A 19,505-nucleotide genomic window follows, 5' to 3' on the forward strand; every position below is an offset into this window, starting at 1 on the left:
TGCTGCTGATTGCTTTTCTAACTTCCCATAGTGAAATAATCCATCTTTTCTGGACACGTGGTGTGTCCTTTCTAAAGTGTTGGAGGGATGTCACAGGCCAGAGGCTTCACTTGGGGACAGGGTGAATGTCCCAGTGATGGTGCTGTGGTTCCAGGAGGAGCCTCTGGAGAGTCTGCTATGATGAGATTATTATGAAGCTATAACGATGCAAAAACATAAAACCACAGTACTTTTAATTAAAGTTTGTGGCAGCCAAAGACAGTGTATAATTAGGTAAAATTACAGTGAGAAGCTGCTCTCATCAATATTTTTGGAGACATCATCCAAGGTGACACTGATGTGTTTGAAGAGAAGGCAATTAAAAGCCCAGGAGGAAAGTTATTCCATTTGTGCCCAGACCCTAAAGTCTCTGCTTGGGGTTTTCCTTGAGCAGAAAATGCTGTAGCAAACTGAGTTCTAGTTTAAGACACAAGCTCTGTAAATCATCTGGTGTCTTCTGTAATTCACAGTCTAAAGATTGCACGAAATATGATCAGGAAGGGATAGAAATGACCCAGAACATCTCTTCTGTGGTCATTGTGCCCTTGTCCACGTACCTGCAGTGATGGAGTGGGCAGCTGCATCTCCTTTACTGTGGAGACAGTGAGAGAATATTGAGTCATCAGTCAGGAGGCCTTGGGGTTTTCATCCTGCTCACCTTGTGGGAACTAATTCCTGTGTTCATATCCTAAGGTTTAATCCTGCAAAGATGTGACAGGACAAACTGGTGAACCTTGCACTCCAAGTTTGAGAGCAGCTCAAGGCCCAGGTGTGGAGCATGCAGGGTCCAGACCGTTGTGTGATGGTTGTTAGGATGTAGCTGTGAACAGAGGCAGAGAAATCACCCAGTTCTGCAGCATCACCTAGAGCTCCCTTAGCACATCATTAGCATTTCAACACTTCCACAGACTCACTGCTAAGTGTTTATCATCCAAGCAGCAGCTGTATCTATTTCTGATAAGACACTGTGCTGCATGTTTTCACAGCATCTCTTTAGAAAAACTGCTTCTATTGCTCACCTCACAGCATGGAAATTTTATTCATCTTTGGCTACCTGCCATATTTTCCTTAAAAATTAAATTGGTTTTGTTGAAGTTCAGAAAGGGCATGTCTGCCTTTCAGAATGGAAAGCCTCCACCATGTTGTTTTAGTGCAGCCACATCCCAAGGGGAGTAGCAGGCTTATTATCAAACAAAAGCAATTTGTCTTGGCAGCAACAGATTATAAATATGATTCTTTGACATCTCAGCCTATTACAATTGCTTGGGGCAGTCAGATTAATAGAGCAAAATGAGATGCTACTATAAATCCACTGGGGTTTTAGTAATAGAGTATGAAGTTATGCTATTCTTAGCTATGCAAGCCAAATGTTTAAATTCAAGCTTTACAGTCCTAATGCCTGACTATATTTCTTATTTATGAGATTTCAAATTAATTTGTCTTAAAGATGCCTGCCTTTACAGTATGGTGATGAAATTGTTTGCTGCACAGAGGTGGTATAGTGTGAAGGTTTTTTGGTGGTTCAGTGCCTTGAATTTATTTAAATCATGAGGTTTCAGACATCTAAGAGCAACAGGTTCAAATCAGAACCAACATCAAATCAGAGTTGACCTCTGATGATGTTGGTTTGAGCATTTCATATCCAGGGTTGGATTTCTATGAAAAGCTAAATACTGGAATTTGAAAAAATCCCAAACATCTAAGTGTTTAATGCTCTGTAACAGGTTGATAAACTCCTGCCCCTGGATCTAAACTCTGCAGCTTGGCCTCTCTCCTCCATAAACCAGGGCATTGTTTACTCTTGCATGGTACACATGAGAAGTGTTGTGTTCCTCTACAAATGGACATCAAGCCTTGTTTCCTCCTGGAGCTGCATAAACCTCATGAGATATGGGTACCTGTGGAAAACAGTTCATTTCCTGCAGCTGCTGAGCAGCAGGAGCTGTGGGTAAGGATGAGCTCTCTCACTGCCAGTGGGACCTTGGGAAGTGGTGGAGGAGATTTGTATAAGTGAGGTGAGCATGCTGGAGGTGCTGCAGGAGCTCCTTCCCCTGTGTCTGGGGTGGAACACTGGGCAGGTGTGGTGCTTGCTATTTATGGAGAGCTTTGCTTTGTCTGCTGGTCTTTTGTGGATTAAAGGACTTTGCCTCAGCATCTGTGCTGAGTCCCTGCTGTCCAGGCTGCTTTCCCCATGCAATTAGGCTTTGCCAGAGCCAGGGATAGGCTTGCCATCAAATTTAAGCTTTGCAGCAATTTCATTGGAATGCCAGAGTATGAAGATTTTACTTGTGCTCAAGCTGCCCTCTCTGTCTGCTGCCTGCAGGGCTTTAATAACTGTCTGCCTGTAGAGCAATTGCCATGAAATAACACCTGTGGCCTCTTACCTAAGTGCTTTGTGGCACTGCTCACAGACACTGAGAGCAGCCAGAATATCTCTCAAAGGCTGAATTCCCATTAATTTCAGCAGGGTCAGCATGAGAACCATTACTGTTTGCTCAGCAGAGCCAATGAGTGTTTTTGCTGCTCTGAATTTATATTGTACTGATCCAGTAAATATTTTCTGCCACTTGTAATACTTAAAGGCTTGAGTGGAGCTGTTAATTCCCTGTCTCTGCAGGCTGGTGGGTTCCACAGTCAGATATGTTTGCAGGACCAGGCTCTGAGTCCGACCTGTTCCTTGTATTCTAAGATTCCTATTTTCTTTCCATTCTCTTTACTTTGATATTCTGCTTAAAAGTACCCAAACCCTGACAAATAAAGGGGGAGCTCCCCCTACTGCCCTCGGTGTTGCAGCTCACAGTGATAAGAGGCTACTGTATGAACACAGATAAATACAGAATTAAAATACAAAGGCAGATGTGTTCTGACTTTATAGCTTATTTTAGCCATGAAAACAGTGCTGACTGCTGTGCACTGTTTGGAGGGTCATGGCTTTTTATAACAGGAGAGACTGAGCCATGTCAGCACAGAGCATCTCTGCATTTCTGAATCTCTGTGCTTTAGCAGAATCACTGTTTTTTCATGATTTCATACAGCCTGTTGTCTCCTGGAGCAAGGGAGTCTTTCCTTCATGTTGTAGAAGTTTTAAGGACATTTTAGTTATGCTTGGTTATGGAATTTGAAAATGGAGAATTGTAGGATCTCCTTTATATTCATTAACAGTATGGAAGAGGCACAGCTGTGAATTTATACACTTCCCCACCTGCAGCAATAGCAACCTTTGAATCTTCAAAATAGTAACACAGACCATTATGTGCCTTCAAAAATCCATCTCTGTGCTTCCCTAGATCCTGAGGCATCTCATTACTGCAGTGGTTGGAAAGCTTCTAGAAGCAAGTTTATATATAAGCACCTAAAAGTTAAAAAGTAGATATGTTTCTCTGTGAGTTCCTAGCACTTTTTAATGAAAATTCCAAAAATAAAAATTTACCCAACGTTTCAAAGAAATGTTCCAAAAGGGATATTGGCTATTCTGCTAGCTCAGACTGTGACAGGTTATTTGGACTGTGAAATAATACAAAAATAATAGAGTATGAAATTTGATGGTGTTTTTTCAAAACAAAGTTTTCTAAAGTAGAATATTTGTGGCCTTCTGCTTCACTGGAGATTATTTTTTTCTTAATAGCTTTTATAGTTCCATTCAGATGCTCCAAGCCAACATATTTCTCACAAAACCAGTGCCAAGTTTTGGCCATCTCCTTCAACTAATTATAAAATCTAATTTCCAGTCCCATAGCTGAGAAGAGTGTTGTGCCAGCTGTGCCCTGGAGATCCAGCATGAACTAAGAGATGGGTGTGTTGCAGTCATGTAAAAGGGAGTTTATTTGTCTATAATATCTAGGACCAGGACAGCTGCACCAGCATGGGAATTCCAGTGAAGCACATCAGAAAACCCCAAAGTCTACATGAACCCATTTAGGTTTGCAGCTGTAGATCTCAAACTTCAATGAGGCTGTAGCTGGAGCTGATCTGATGGATCTCTCTGTTCTGGTAAGAATAATTTACTGACAGGGGTGGTGCTTGGGATGCTCCAGGGACAGGGACTGTCAGTGAGTGTGAAGAGCTGAGCTCTCCTGGAATTAATTACTTAGAGCTGCTCAATGGACTGAAATTGGCTGCTCCTGAAAGTACTTGAGAGTTTTCTAAGACTTCACTGAATTTTACTAAATACACTCTGAAACCATAAATGAGTCTAATACACCAGTAAAGATCCAAGGGCAGATAAAGTAAAAAGCTCTTGCTGCTAGGAAAAATGCCAGAAACCAACTACATTCAATTAGGTAACCAGATTTGATTTCCTATAGCATTAAAATTGCTTAATTGCCTGTGAAAATTGTCTGATGTGTTATGGGTTAAATCTCCTTCTTGGAGCATTTGCAGGAAACAGCTTTGCTAAAATTGAGTTTATATGTGGCCAGAATGTCTGTTTGCAAATTGAATTTTTGTTAGGGTGGGAAAACCATTTTTAAATAAAACTGATTGTAAATTCTTAAAATTATCTCATAAGGGATATCATGTCTAGCACCCGAGTGAACTGAAAAAGTTAAAGGTTGATGTCTTCCACTTCAGTGTCTCGTAAATTACTTTCATCCTCTTTACTTAGCATTAGAGATGACCCTGTTCTGGCCAAGTGAATTGTGTTTGCTTTTGCATTTGTAGTATTAGGATAAATATTTTTAACTCAGATAATTTTGTCAGACCAGGCTAGAGAGTGACTCAGTGCTTTGTTAAACTAGAACTCGTACACATCCACATTTCAAAGTCTGTGCTGGCTCATCAGGTGTTTCTAGCCAGGAAAGAAATTTCAGCAGCTTCTGGCCACTCTCATTTTGTGATCTGATTGTTTTTTAGTCCTTTCTCCAGCCACAAGCTGGCTGCCATCTGTGTCACAGTGATTTACTCTGAGCACAGCCTTCGCTCTGTGTCTCCATAAAGGGCAGCCCTCAGTGGAGCTGCAGCAGGGGCTGCACAAGGACCTGGAGCTGTTCCTGCCTTGCTCTTTCCTCTCTCTGCTTCCTCGCTGTTATTGCAGTGCAGATAGATCTTCTTGCCAAGTGCTGCCCAGAAATGTAGATGAAATTTTCCCAACTGCAGCAAAGGAGAAAGAACATTGAGCACATTAATATCTTATGATACAGGTAGACATCCAAATGAAATATCTCTAATCAGCCATGTAAGTGGTTTTCAGTTCTACCTTTTCCAGGAAAATGAATTTATGGCAATAATAGGACATCTCTAGTGCAAGAGGCCCTTAAAGTAGCCAGGAATTATTCCTTTGCTTCATTGCAATTGGATATTTTTGGACAGATTCTAGCCTTGGGTGCACACTGTTGCACAGCTTGAAATATCCACCATGGCAGTTCTGCAGACCTCAGTGCATGGGGTGCTGCTCAGGAGTGGTTCTGCTAGCAAAGAACAAATCTTTGTCCAGTACCTTCCTATTTCCATATTGAGATTTGCCAGAGCAAACCTTGATTTGTTGTTGTTTACTGTCTGGCCTGTGACACACTAATTTAGCTCCCTGCACTTCCCAGGATGTGTTCTAATAAGAACATGTCCTAGGTAATGAGAGCACACGTGGCACAGCATTGGAGACACTCCAGTGTTCTCTCTTTATGTTACACCATTGTGTAACCCTCCTGGAGTACCTGAAAAATTCAAATTATATTTAGAGGAGGGGAGCAAAAGGTGAGATTGTATTGGCACTGTTGCAGAAAAACACTGAATAAGAAAGCTGATTCATCACCTGACTGTGCATCCCCTTCCTGGTGAGAAGGGGTGAAAGGAGGACCAAGGAAAAGATCTTCAGCATCCATCCTCCAGAGTGAAGAGGTTACAATTTGTGTCCTCACAGGGAAGAGGAGAACAGAGAATTTATTCTTAAAACTCAGTTTTTAACAGGGATAAAAAAAGTGGCACAATCTTGAGACTCTTGAAACCATTGGATATTTTTTCATTGATTTGCTGGATGTTGGAATAGGTTCCGATGTCTGCAAGGTAGTGGTGGTGTGGTTTAGTAATCTCAGAGGAAAGTGATCTCTCAGCATTTCCTTCTCTTCTTCCCTTTTTAATGGAATATAATCACATGCAGATCTCCCAGGAGGATGAGGAGAGCCAGGCTGTGGGGCCAGCCTGCACGCAGAGCAGGGCACAGGGGATCCTGCCTGCTGCACACCCAGACTCCTCCCCACTGAACCTCACCCTGGCAGAAGGAGACTGGCTCAGCTGAACTTACACCCTGAATCTGCAGCCCCAATGGAAACTTGGCCTGTGACTACAGTAAAGCAAGATTTGGCTTTGTTTGCCATTTTAAGCTATGGAGTTTGGTAATTGTATTGGATCAAATGGCTGCTGATGTTGTGGAAATGGGTTTGGTGCTTGGCCAGGCTCTGTAGAAGCCTGGGTCGGGTGCTCTGGTGAAGTGGTGAGGGCTGCACTGAGTCAGTTGGATGCAAAGGAGGCAGTGCTTTTCTCCCCAGTGTTTTTATTGAATAAATGACAGGCCAAGACCTGTCATGAAGTGACATCCCCTAATGGACAAGGGAAACGAAAGAATGTGATCAGGAGTAATCTTAGATAAGAAATGAATGGCAAAGAGGGGACACAGAAGACTCCACATTTCAGACCCTGGAGATCTGGGAGCTGTTTGTGACTCTAGCTCTAACAGACCAGTCTGGCTGGCCTTTTGAAAGGAGACAAGGTGGAAACATTTCTCACACCCTTGTTTTGGGCAGTTAAATCCTTATTTGAAGACCCACAACTTTTGTGACTTTTCCCCACTAAAAAAAAAAGAAAATTGGGAGAGCACTGTTGTTAGCCAACTCTATTAGGAAAGTAAAGCTTGGAATTATGGTGTAAACTATTGTTGTTGAGAAATTTTAGAACATTGTAAACATTATGTGTTCATTACACTAACCTGCATCCATTACTGTGTAGCAATTGATATTTATTTTCCTTTTAGCTGGAGGTAATTCACTTTAAGGAGTGGTTGCTCCACCTCATGCAGAGACCTTTTAGCAAAGCAGTTCATACATGTGATGAGTCTCACAGTGGGTGCTGGCACAAGGCAGTTTGATGAGCAATAAGCTTTAGTTGTTAATGTCAAAAGGTAGAAAAAATAAATTGAATTTTCCTATGTGAGAGGACTAGTAAATAACCTTGGGCAAGCATAGAGCACTTTAAGCTAAAACCAAGAGGAAGAAAAGGATTATGGCTGGGTGGGAAATGTGACAGTTACAGGTAGGGCAAGTTATATAGAAAGATGCTCTCTCCAGGCAAACAAGTTTAACATCTTTCCTCTGTAAAACAGTAGATTATGTTTTTGATTGTTAATCCCAGATAAACTCCTCTTTGGGAAGTGACCCTACCACACATTCTTGGCCACTCACTTCTCCAGCAAAATGAGTATTTAACAGCCTCATTTATCCTCATTTATCTGCTCAGTACAACCTGAGACTCTCACTTTGCTGCCGAAGCTGAAAAAGGAAAGAAAGGTGTTTCTGCCTTTGTCCATGTGACATTTCTGAAGTCCTAGTGATGTCTCCATGCAGCAGGTGCTGCCTTGACATTGTGCTGTCCCTGACTGCCCACGCGTACCTGTGGGTGGCAGACAGGGACAGCACAGTGATCCATCCCCCTGTTAGGCTTCTCCATCTGGTCATTTTTCCTGGTTTCTAAAGTACTCCTTTCCTTTGCAAGGGACTCCTCTCCATAACCACAACATGTCTTCACCCCTACAGATGTTATTCCTTCATGTAAAACCAGGAGAGAAGGTCAGCTAATGGTATAAACCTGTTCAGTTCACACTTCCTTCCATCCCCGTTTCCTCTGGCTCACCTGCTTTGGGATCCATGTGTAATGTCAAATATATTGCATTAGTGCTGGGATGGAAGGGAGGAATAACTGTTGGGCAATGGCAGCTTTCAAGTAGGATAGTGCACAACAATGCTGAGAAGGTTTCACACAGTCTGGGCCCAAGGCTGTGAGCTGGGTGCTCTGAAATAACCTGGCCTGACATTACTGCCTTCTGCAGCTCACCCTGCCAAGTGCAGTCACTGGTAATTAATGAGGAACGAGGCATCTGGTGATTTCAGTGTTTCTATATTTGTCTCGGGTTGTCAGATGAGAGAAAGACCAAGGGAAACACAGATATTGATTTTTCCAGCTCTTAATGTGGTTGTTTAACAAAAGCAAACACACAAGCTTCAAGTCTCTGGTTGCAGTGCATAGATATTTGCTTGTGAAACACTCTGTGACAGAAGTTTTTTTTTGAAGGGGAATTTGTGACACTTAGGCATTGTCACTTTGTCATTTTGACCAGGGAAAATTAGTAGCAGCTCCACCTGACAATGATGTGCAGTAGTTGGTAGCTCATGCCAAGCTGCAAATGCAGTGTTTGACTCCAGGGTTTGGTTAGAGGTGGGTTGGTGCCCTACGGGGTATTTCACCAAGCCAAGCCATGCTCAGCTTTCAGTTTCATTGCAGGCTAGTGTATCCATGCTGAGATAATTGCACTTTCCAAGTTCCACATGTTGAATGTGTGCTGGGCAGAACTCTGAAGGCAGAGTTGTGTTACATCTATCTAAATAAATCCCAAAGCTGCCTTCCAAGGTTTTTAGATTGGCTAGAAACCAGTGTTTCTTCCTCCATTGTCCATGTAATGGAAGATAAGCTCTTGGCCTGACCATTTCCTCTTGTTTCTCTTTGCCAGGCTGTGAAGAGTTACTAAAAGATGTCCTGTCTCCTGAAAACTCAGAGCCCCAGCACTACCAGCCACAATATGTTGATTACTATTACCAGGTAAGAGAAGCACTGTTCCTGTCTCATGTTAGTGGGCTGAGGAAGCCTCTGGAGTGATGTGTAGTTGGATCATTGCAAATGTTGTTGTTTTGCTTGGCCTATTGACTCTTCCTCCCTAGGTGCATGGCTGTCAGCAAGCCATCCATCCTGTTTAATTGCATTTAACACGGGTTAACTGGTGGGAAAGTATTTAGCATTTAGGTGATGCTCCTCTTACAAGCCTCAGTGTTCACCTAGCTGTGAAGGGAGATCATGTACAAGCTCGCTGGCACCTCACAAGTGGAAAACACTGGTTTGTATCTAATTTAATCAGTCAAACTTTGTAGGTGAACAAGTCCTTAGGGACCTTCTGCAGATAATAAACAGGGCCTCAGCAGCTGTTGGACAGCAGAAACAATACACCATTGGAAATCTTTGCTAGTATTTTGGCTGGTGGGTGTAGCATATTTTTAAACCATTAAAGGTCCTCATTTGTATCCTGAATTTGTCAGTGTCTGTGCAGTCTAAGAAGTAGAGCACTGCTAAGTTCTTCTTTTAGCATCTCTTTGTCCCTTCTTCACTTTTGTTTTAATCACCTCCACCCATGTAAAGATTAAAGATGCAGTTGGCATCGTGCATTCATAGAAGGATTACGTGTTAGTGGTTCTAGAGACTGTAAATGATACAGAAATCAACAGGAAAAGCATTTTACCTTCACAGGTAGTGAAGTGTGAGGACAATTCTCATGTGTTGAGGAAGGATGTGATAAGTGTGCTAGTGAGCTGCAGTTGGTTTCACTGTCCAAAAAATACAGAGACATTTCCTGCACCTCAGTGCCCATCACCACTCTGCTTGTTTCTGAGCCCCTGGTTTTTGTACCTGATGACACAGATACCCACCATGCTGTTGCTTGGTTACCTTAATAGATGCCATAAACCAAACTCCTTGGTTTGCAGTAGCTGGTAGAGGCTGTAAAATGCAAACAGGCTCTGCACAGTCAATGTTCCCCTGTTGCTATGCAGATGTGTCAGGCTGGTTCTGACACTCTTACAATGCAGGTGACAGTTGGGTCTGTATTTCTTAGAGATTTCACATCTGCTGTCATGCCAAGATGTGCTGGGGAGAGCTCTTGAAGACAAACTGCAGAACTCTGCAAACTGCAGCTCTTCTGCCATTCATCCTCCAGGAGAACCTGAGGGTTGGAATTGCAGTTGCTAATCCTGGTAACAGCTGCTGAGTTTCCCATTTGAGTGCTGGATTTGTGCTTCTGGAGAGGGAGGGGGCAGAGGGTGACCCTCCCTGTTCAGGAAGAGCTGGTCTGACCCTGCTGTGCTGGAAGCCCTGCTGGTCACTCCTGATGTCCACCAGCCCCCTGGATGGTCCCTGCAGGGGATGGCACTGCTGCAGTGGGGTCCTGCAGCGGTGTTTGTCCACTTTAATAGAGCCAGTGTGGGATTTGTGCAGCCTGGGGGCAGAACCAGCTCCTTCCACACCTGCCAGGCCAGGTGAGCTGTCGTGGTGGGGCAGAACAGGGAATGGTGTGCACTGCTGTACATCCCACACTTATCCCACAGCTCTTCTGCCCCGCTGCTCTCCGGAGGGGCTGGTTCCACCTCCCATCTCCAGGTGCAGTTTGGAAAGTGTTCGCTAGATGTCAGCTAAGGACTGGGAAAGGGCGTGAGCAGCCTCTGCTCCCGCCCCGAGGATCCTCTGCTGTGGCCGGAACTTGGAATTTTCCGGCTGATGAAGCAGAGGAGAACTGAGGGTCAGGTGGATTTGAGGTTGTCACCGTTCATGGCGTTTGTTCTCCGTTCCCAAAGAAGAACATATGACAAACACATACACTGTCCTTGCATCTCCCAGACCTTAATGAGTGTGAATTCCTGGTGCTGTAATCAAGTTTGTGGGCAGCTCCCATCGGCACAAATGGTAGTTGCCTGTCTAATCTGATTTTCAGCCCAGTATGCCCTATGCATGTCTCTCTAATTCTCAGGTGCACTCAAATTCCCAGGCAGCAGAAGGACACAACTGCTCTGATGGTACAAATAGATACTTTAAAAGGAAATGCATCTTTTTTATTCCACCCAAGGGGCTGTGCTTACACAAAGGCAGGTGATGAGCTGGTTCATTGTTATGCTGTCTCTGCATTGATGACTTGAGAGGAAGTTTCCCCTGTCCTCTGCTTTCACTTTTGCTTCCCCTCCCCAGAGCCCCCTCCCTGCATTGTAGCTTTCTGAAGCCCAAAGGCAGCAAACTGAAGAGGTAAAGGTAATTCCAAGAGGTGAGATGAAGTGGCAGGGGCCACTGTGAAGTGCTGAACTGGTCCAGCAGTTTGCATATGTTGAGTCAAATGGGGAAGAAGAAACTGCCAAGCCTCCAGCCCTTAATTAAAATCAACTGAGTGCAATTAATTTAAAGGATACATAAAACCTCTTGATACCAGGAGCTCGGGGCATTTCATTCGACATTTTTTAAATGGTCTGATTTTACTTTTTGTTTTTTTTCAGTGTAAACAAAGAGCAAAAGCCAACAAGCTTTTAATGTCTGAAAACTTTGTCAAAAAAAAAATAACGGCAGGGAAAAAAACCCTATTGTGTATGCAATTCAAAATGTAAGGGCCATTCCATGGAAGGTTCTCAATGGCCTGTATTGAGAGGCTGTGTGAGTGATATCACAGGCAAATGGAGAGCTCTGCCTTTGAGCTCAAGGCTGTTAAGGTGTGATGCAGAACATAAAGAGTGTAACTTTTATGGGTTACTACAGGATGTCCCACTGACTTCCATCTGCATTGATTCAGGCTGCAGACTGTTTTCTCTTTGGACCTGAAGCAGCTGGTCCAAAGAAGCCTAGGAGGATGGGATTGCAGTTAGGAGATGGCAGTTCTAGAGCCCTTCAGCTTTGGGACATAGAAATAAACCTTTTCTGTCTGTCTGTGAGTTGAGTCTGTTGATTTGGTTAAAGTCTGAATTGTGCTCCATTTGAGGCACTGCTTCAGTCAAGTGCTGTTCATTAGTATAATTTCTGTCTCTCACAGCCTTTAGAGAGGTAATAGAAATACTCAGAATTTGCCAGAAGCCAATTTGTCAATCCCAAATTCCTTTCCCAGTGTTTGCTGCTATGGCCTCAACTCTTGTTTTGGCTTCAGTTTGAAGGGAGACAAAAGTCTCCCTAGTCCAGTTTGCTTTGTGGCAGGCATCTAGTAGCACTTCAGAGCCCTTGGATAGCCTTTTGGAGATGGTAACCAACACAGGGTCCACAGCTGAAGCTTGTGTGTGAAAAGGCAGGCCCAGATTGAGGCAGCTCAAACAAAGCAGAGTGCCTGTGTCTCGAATTTCCAACTGGCTGGCTCGGAGCCTTCCCGGGCACGCAGCCAGCTGGAGCACTGGCCACAGGACTCACAGGGAGCTGGGCTGGCTGCATCTGCAGCTGCCTGGCCAAGGTTTGCACTGCAGGCCCTGGGAAGCACTGGTGTGGCTCTAGGTGCTCTTCTGTCTGAGCACCCAAGTTTGGGGAAATGGGAATCAGAACAGGAGCTCCTTTGGCAGCTCTTCACCTGGTGGATTTTGGCTGTTCAGATTTGAAGGGAGCCTGAATTGAGACCACTTCAACAGGTGACAGAAGAGGGGGATTGAGTGACAGATCTTGGAGCCTCTCACATCAGCTAGGAGGGCACTTGTGAGTGTTCCTTGTGAAGGGACAGGCTGTTTTCCCATGTCAGTTGTTGCCTTTTCATCTGGAATCGATGGCCAGAAGCCACATGTGCAAACCCAGTGGAAGAGCATGTTGAAAGGAACAATGATGGCAGGGTTCTTGTTTCAATCAAAGCTGTTTCTTATTAACTGGTGCTGTATTGAATTGCCACGTATCTTTTTTTTCCGTTCCCATCTGTAAATAAGAGTGAGTTTGTCTCTTCCCAAAGTACAGGATGATCACTGCATATCAAAGAATGAGCTGTCTTTTCAGTCCTCTGTGTGTTCCCCTGCCTGCCAAGTGATTAATTACACTGTATGAACAGCAGAAAAATTGTTGAAACATGACAAATAAATTGTGTTTGCCTCTGGGATGGAGCTGGGACTGCTGGCTGATCTGCTGCTTTGAAAATATTTTCAGTAGCAATTAGGAGTCCCTCACCAGCTTGTGAAAAAAGTTTTTTCCCTACTAGCTGCTTGAGAATATCTCCAGACACCTGTGTCAGAGCAGAGGAAACCTTCTGCACTATGAAGACATTGTGATACAAATGGGTTTTTCACTAGGCTGTGGAAGGAGGTAGCAGGAGAGCCTGAAACCAGAATATTTTGAATTTTAATCTCGTATATTCTGTGTTTAGAAGCAATGACTCCACCATTGGAGAGAATAACTGACCTCATTTGTTAGAAGATTTTTCTTGATAGTGTTTTTCCTGACATTAAACATAGGTGTTTCCAATCTTAATGTGAAATCCATCTTTCCTTGCACCTTCTGTGGCAGCAATAATGGAGACACTCCTATCTTAACAAAAAAGCACACAAGGGTTAAGGTGGAAATGCCTTTTCAACCAATGGCCAAGAGGAGAAGCCAGTCAGTGTGGTAAGGACAAGCAGTATTAAACACATCAAACTGAAGCTTTTTCCCCTGTTTCTTATCATCCTCCAGTTTTCTGCAGCACCCACACGCTCTCTGCTCTCAGTCCCTGTTGGCTCTCATCGTGTTTTGAGCCCTGCAGATGCTCAGTGTCTGTGTGTGAGGATTCCCCTCCCTGTGCTCGGCACCTGGGCTGTTTCTGCCCCCCTGTATCACACTGTGCATGTCTGCAATTGCTCCCCTTGCCAAGCTGCTGGGGGGCTCCTGTGTCCTGCTGCCCCGTGGGACCTGGCACATCCAGAGTCTCTGTTGGATCCAGGGCCCTAAATCTGCCAGGTTCTCCTTCCCCTCAGCTCCTGCTGCATCCCCTGAGAAATAAATACGTTCAGCATCTCCAGAGATGGCCTCAGGACTGATCCCAGCCCCTGCTGAAATTGGTAGAAACACTTCCTAGCCCCTGGCAGGTGTTGGATCAACCTCTGGGGTTGTTCCCAAGGTCGTTGTCTGAATCCTTGCTGGAGGGGTGAGGTGGGAGAAAAGCTTGCTAAAGTACAGCCATGCACTTACAGAGAGAAAGAAGTGCCTGTTCCTAGGCAGGATTTGACACAAACACTGTGCACTGTCTGCACCAGTGAGAAGTTTATTGTAACCTCTACAGGCAGTACTCTCAGCAATTCATTTTTCCTATTTTTTTCCGAGCATCAAAAAGCAACATTAACTACAACTGCTGAGAAACCCCAGTGAGCAATTACCCAGAGCAATGAAGAGCATGGTGTGCCACCATTTGGAATTCATTTACATGGAAATTGCCTGCTTTCACCTGGTGATATTCTGAATTTTATTTTTTAGGTTTGTGCATACATGCAAAAATAACTGTCCTTGGTCAAAACACCTGCATAAAAATAACCTGCCTCTGTGGCTGCTCAAGCTGATTCTGAAGTGTTGCCCTGAAGAGCTGCTGTACTGAGAATGAGCAGTTCTGCACTTGGGGCAAGGCAGGCACCTTTCAACAAAATAAATGCCAACTCCTCCAAACACAGCCATAAAAGAGATTGAAGATTATTTTCTTTTTTTAAAACTAGCTTGAATTTTTGATTTGGTGGAACATCACACACTGACATTTTTAAAGGGGAAATTACTTCGCCCCTGACTCATTTTTGCTCCGTTGTGGTATAAAATAACTCAAAAGAAATAACACGCTCTGGTCTGGTCAAAAATAATTCTTCTCTTTCTCAAAATGTGTTTTGGGTTTTCTTTAGGGAGAAATCTGAGTTTTTGACTTTCTCATCCTGGACTGGGTCAACAAAATACTCTGGGATCTTAGAGCCTGTAGGCTGGAGAAATCTTTTCCCGTGCAGTTCTTGGCACAACACCCCAAATGCAGCCCCATGTGTGAGGCCAGCAGGGCTGGGGGTGACCTGCAGAGAAGGCACAGCGCTCAGAATGGGGAGTCTCAGTGCAAAGTGGTGATTCAGGGAGGGCCCTGTGAGATTCCAACATCTGGGCTGAATTTCTGACAGTGCTTTTGTACAAATTCTGCCCCTTAGCTGGTTTAAATTTTAAGCACCTGCTCTTGCAGGTGAGCCACTGTAATAGAAGCATAAATCAGTGAGGGGCCAAAGATTGTTTGCTTCCCCACAGGGTTGTGTCTGAGTTAAAATTTGCTGTTTCTTAGGGCTAAATTTGGCTGGGTGGTTTGAGACAGGGGGAAGTGTGACTGCCTGGTGCAGACGTCACAGCTGTGACTCGGCTCCAACTGAGCATCCTTCCAGGCATCCAGAGCAAAGTCATTTTGTACACTTATTGTTATCTATAGATCTTTTTTTTCCTTTTTTTTTTTTATTATTTATTTTCTGTGGCCCAGGTAGGGTTTTGTGTAGCATTCACAGCTTTACCATTTTGAAGCCTGTCACCCCTCTCTTTGGCAGAACCACTTAATAGACATTTTCTGTCTCAACCTGAATTTTCTTTCTGAGTCATTATCTTCAACCTTTTAATCTGCTGATTTTCTGACAGAGCACAGTTTTGGGGGTGTTTTTTCTGAATTTGTCAGTTGCCATGGCAAAATATTCCTCCCATCCTTGGATAAACCAATTTAGGCTGTGTCATAGTCTTTAGGTAGAAGCTGTGAAATGACTGAAAGCTAAAAGTTGGTGTCTTTTATTGAGGAGGTCTCATCCCTATTGATTTAGTCCTTCAGGTGAGTATGGCTTTGTGGTTTAGTGCCTTTTGCCTTTTGTTTGATGTACTGAAAATGTATCCACTTCAATTTGTGGTGTGTCCTGAGTACAGCATTTCTTAGCAACAAAAGCAAAGAAATATTATGGCAGCACTTGCCTTGCTTTGTGTTCCTGTGAAAGAAATGCAACTGCTCGGTCAGAGCGTGGTGAGCAACTCCTGACTGATACACAAATACAAAATATCTGTAATAAAAGTAGCTCTATGAGGGCAGGGCATACAGCATTCACTGACTTTCTTGACACTTGCTTGACAAGGAAACCTTTGTGCTCCACTCCATAAATTGACACTGGTTCTTTCTTACTTGTTTGGTTTTTTTTTTAAATTTCTTATTCTACTTTGTATCATTTCTCCTTGCTGCTTGGGGAAATCTCTGCTTCATTTATGGAAGATTGTGAGACAATGCACAGTTGTCTTTCTTCTTGGAATATTTACGGTGATAAGGCTGTGAAATTGAAGTATAGGGGGGTTTTTTTAGTAAATAACATTGATTTAAATTGGTTGGTCTATTTTTTTATTTGTTTGTGGGTTTGATTGTTGGTTTTTTTCAGAACAAGAAATTTCTATGTAAATGTGTAAAAGCTGGTTGATAAAACCAAGCTGGTTAATGAAACCAAGATTCCAGGTTACTATGAAACTGTAAAGAGAAAGTCAACCACAGAGGGATGTTCTAGCTGATAAAACCAGCAAAATCCCTCATTGCACAAGCAAACAAAAAGGATCTGACTGCTTCTTTTCTGCCTTTGAACTTCTCTGACAAACCTGAGAGCAGTGTTGTTTTTTGAAGGTGGCTTCTTTCATTTTTCAAAACAATAGCTGCACATACTGCTAAAAACTTTCCCACTAAAATAAAAACATTCTTCCATAGGTGAAATGTTACAGGAGACCTTTCTGTCACACAGCTGTTCCTTGCTGAGACAGTGTTTCAGGGTTCATTATTCCAGTAGCCTCAAGAATTGCCACCAAAGTGACCCAGACAGTTCATGAATTGCCCAATTCCTTTCCCTGTTAGGAAAGCTCCAGGACACCTTTCCCACGTCCTTTGTCTCTCACGTCTGTCCCAGCTCTTGCCACATCCAAATTCCCCACAAGAGCTCGTGGTCTGTGTCCTGCTCTCTCAGGTGTCCCTCGGCTCTCCTGGCCTGGCTGTGACCGGGCCCTGCTGTGGGACTCTGCCACAGCAAAGTGTCACACAAGTGCCACCATGGCAATGCCCTGCATCAGAGGCAGCAGAACTGCTTAAAATTAAACCAGTACTCAGCTGGGCTGATAGAGCTAAAATGAGATCTTGATTTATCCTGTCTGTTTTTAGAAACTGGAGAAGAATCAAAAGGTGATTTTTTATTAAATTTTTCCTTTTTTTTTACATGCTGCAGTGTAGAATGCCTTTGTCTGGGTGGAGGCAGGCTTTGCCAGCACTGTCACACATCTGGGCTCAGAGAAGCAATTTGTAACTGAACAGGAAGAAAAAGTAGGCCAGCCTGCAAGAGAGTATCTAGGAATTACTCCTGAGGGATTTGTGCTACACTGCCTCCAGCAGCTGAAATAACAGCATGAAATTGCGATTAAAAATTAAGAAGAGATATGGGCTATTTGACCTTCTTTCAGTCAGGGACACAGAGGCCCTGCTAGGATGGGGATGCACAGAAATGCAGCTTCTGTTGAGCAATTATGTGCCAGCAAGAGGCTGCTGAGGTTCATCCTAAGCTCCATGGAACAGGGAGATCATTTCTTTCCTTGCAGAACCTAAACTAGTTTCAGCACTGGTTAAAGTGGAGAGAAACTGTCCTTGCTCCAACAGCTACAGATGAGAAATAGGAAAGGAACTGTCAATTGTTACATTTTCTGAGTTTACAGAAATCTAGGATCTTAGGCAGGATTAATTAGGCCCCTGAGAGGCTGTGTTAATTAGGATTTAATTTGCCAAACTTGCTCTTTGGCTCACCTTTTTACCCAGGCTGTTGGTGTGAATGCCCAGCTGACTCCAGCATCAGCTGGGAGCAGACCATGAGGCAGAGCAGCCTGCTGGGGTGCATGTGTACCCTGATCCCAGGCTTGTTTTGGAACTCAGTTATGATAAGCTGCTGGGACGTGTAAGTTGGAATAATAACAATAATCTAACCAAGGCAGTGTTGACACAGAGCTGACGCAAATGCTGATGAGCATTTTGGGCTGACAGTGTGAATCTGGTGGCTCAGTCTGAACCACTAGGGCTAGGAAGGGTTTGGAAAGGGAATGCACAAAGCAGAAAAGGCATATCAAAAGGGATGATTCCTTGGAGCTTGTGCCAGCCTGTGTAAATAAGCCTGTGATAACAAAATGTTTGACTTTGCAAGAGGTTTTGATTTGTCCTGAGCTGTGGAGCCTGAGAGTCGGTGAGGAGACAGCCCTGGTGTGAATCCTGCTCCTTTGTTACCTCTGGGCATCAGTCTCTGTCACTCCACATGCTGTTTGGGTAAGAGGCTTTCTCAGTGTGTGTTTGTGCAATGCCACCAGAGCCAAGCAGGATAATGACTGGAGGAGAGAAAGTTTGCAGGCTCTGCACCCTTTGATAGGTACTGCAAATACATAAATATGGTATAAATCCATCACAGAGTTTTGGCTACCATTTGTATAGAATAATGCAATACTTAGGTAAACTGTCTTTCCCATGGTAGAAATTTATTCATAGCATTCTAACAAAGCCTGACCTCATTTAAAATGGGGGGAACTTCTCAACTGACTTGACTGTGCTGCCACCTTCTTCAGCTGACAGAGAGGATGTTTGTCTTGTTTTGGTGACACAATAACAGACAGAACCTTGGGTATTTTTGTGTGTTCTCCACAAGAAGTTTCCTATATCTGTAACTGTTCTGCATTTATTACTGCCATATGCACGTTGAAAAAATTATTGGTGTTTGTTGCTTCAGTGAGTTCTTAATCATTGTGTCCTTGAAGGCTGATGCCATTGGGGAACATTCTGTGGGTAACAGGGGCATGTGTCTTTCATCAGAAGACGGACATATGGTTACAGTGCCCCAAGGCACAATCATGGGAAGGTCTAGTGCATGCAAGGTGGGAACCTGTCCAGAATGGAGAGGAGTATGGAAGAGCCATGAAGAACTGTTTGTCAGATTCTTAGATGCTAAAAATCAATTTAAGAACATAAGAGAAACAAGTTTGTGATCCTTCTGAGCTGGTTGGGAGTTTTTTTCCCACCTTGTAAGCTTTGGAGACTGCTACAGTAGGAGCTTTACCCATATATATCCCTCCTTCCAACTCTTACAGCTTCACCTTTGGCAGGGATCTCTTTGGGTTTTCAGAGTTTCAGAATTTAAAATGGCTTGTCACTCCTCAGAATATTTCACAGACTAGTTATTATTGTGAAAAAGTGAGGAGACCTGAATAATGAATGAAGTCAGTATTTCACTGCACCTCTGAGATCTGGTTTTTATGGAAATCAGCACTGCAGAGTATTTTATGAGGCTAATAGATAAATATTGCCTTTCACAGATATTTGTTTTCCTCTGAACTGTTCAGCACGAGGATCAACAACCATCCCACAATGAATCACACTTTGCAGGGTTATCTGCTGTGGGAGCTGCCACAGGTTTGTCACCTGGGAAGCTGTTAGTCAAGTGGCAGAGTAAACCATCAGCTTTCTCCTTCCACTGTGTTTTGAAACTGCACTTAAATGTTTCTGTTTGTCTCACTGCCAAGCAATGGTGAGATATTATGGGGAATTATAAAAGGGAGTTTTGTGCAGTAAATTCAGAGTTCAGCTGTTCTCTAGTACAATTCCTTGCCTGTAAAGGAACTCTGAGGAAGCCTTCTCAGATTACTGCACCCTGACAAAACACTGCCATCAGGAGACATCCTGTGTCATGGTGTGGTTCTCATATCAAAGGGAA

At 43.7% G+C, this 19,505-nt stretch overlaps 1 protein-coding gene across 2 annotated transcripts in view; it reads left to right on the forward strand.

Moving 5' to 3' along the window:
* The window catches only part of RAB11FIP4 (RAB11 family interacting protein 4), a 109,808-nt gene that overhangs the window by 35,515 nt on the left and 54,788 nt on the right, over window positions 1-19,505 (forward strand). For both annotated transcript variants that reach the window (XM_064728863.1, XM_064728864.1), the window contains exon 3: window positions 8,750-8,838. In XM_064728863.1, coding sequence (XP_064584933.1) covers window positions 8,750-8,838 — 89 coding nt within the window. The remainder of the gene's footprint in view (window positions 1-8,749; window positions 8,839-19,505) is intronic.

Source organism: Zonotrichia leucophrys, chromosome 18, assembly GCF_028769735.1.
Source record: "Zonotrichia leucophrys gambelii isolate GWCS_2022_RI chromosome 18, RI_Zleu_2.0, whole genome shotgun sequence".
Lineage (NCBI taxonomy): Eukaryota > Metazoa > Chordata > Aves > Passeriformes > Passerellidae > Zonotrichia > Zonotrichia leucophrys.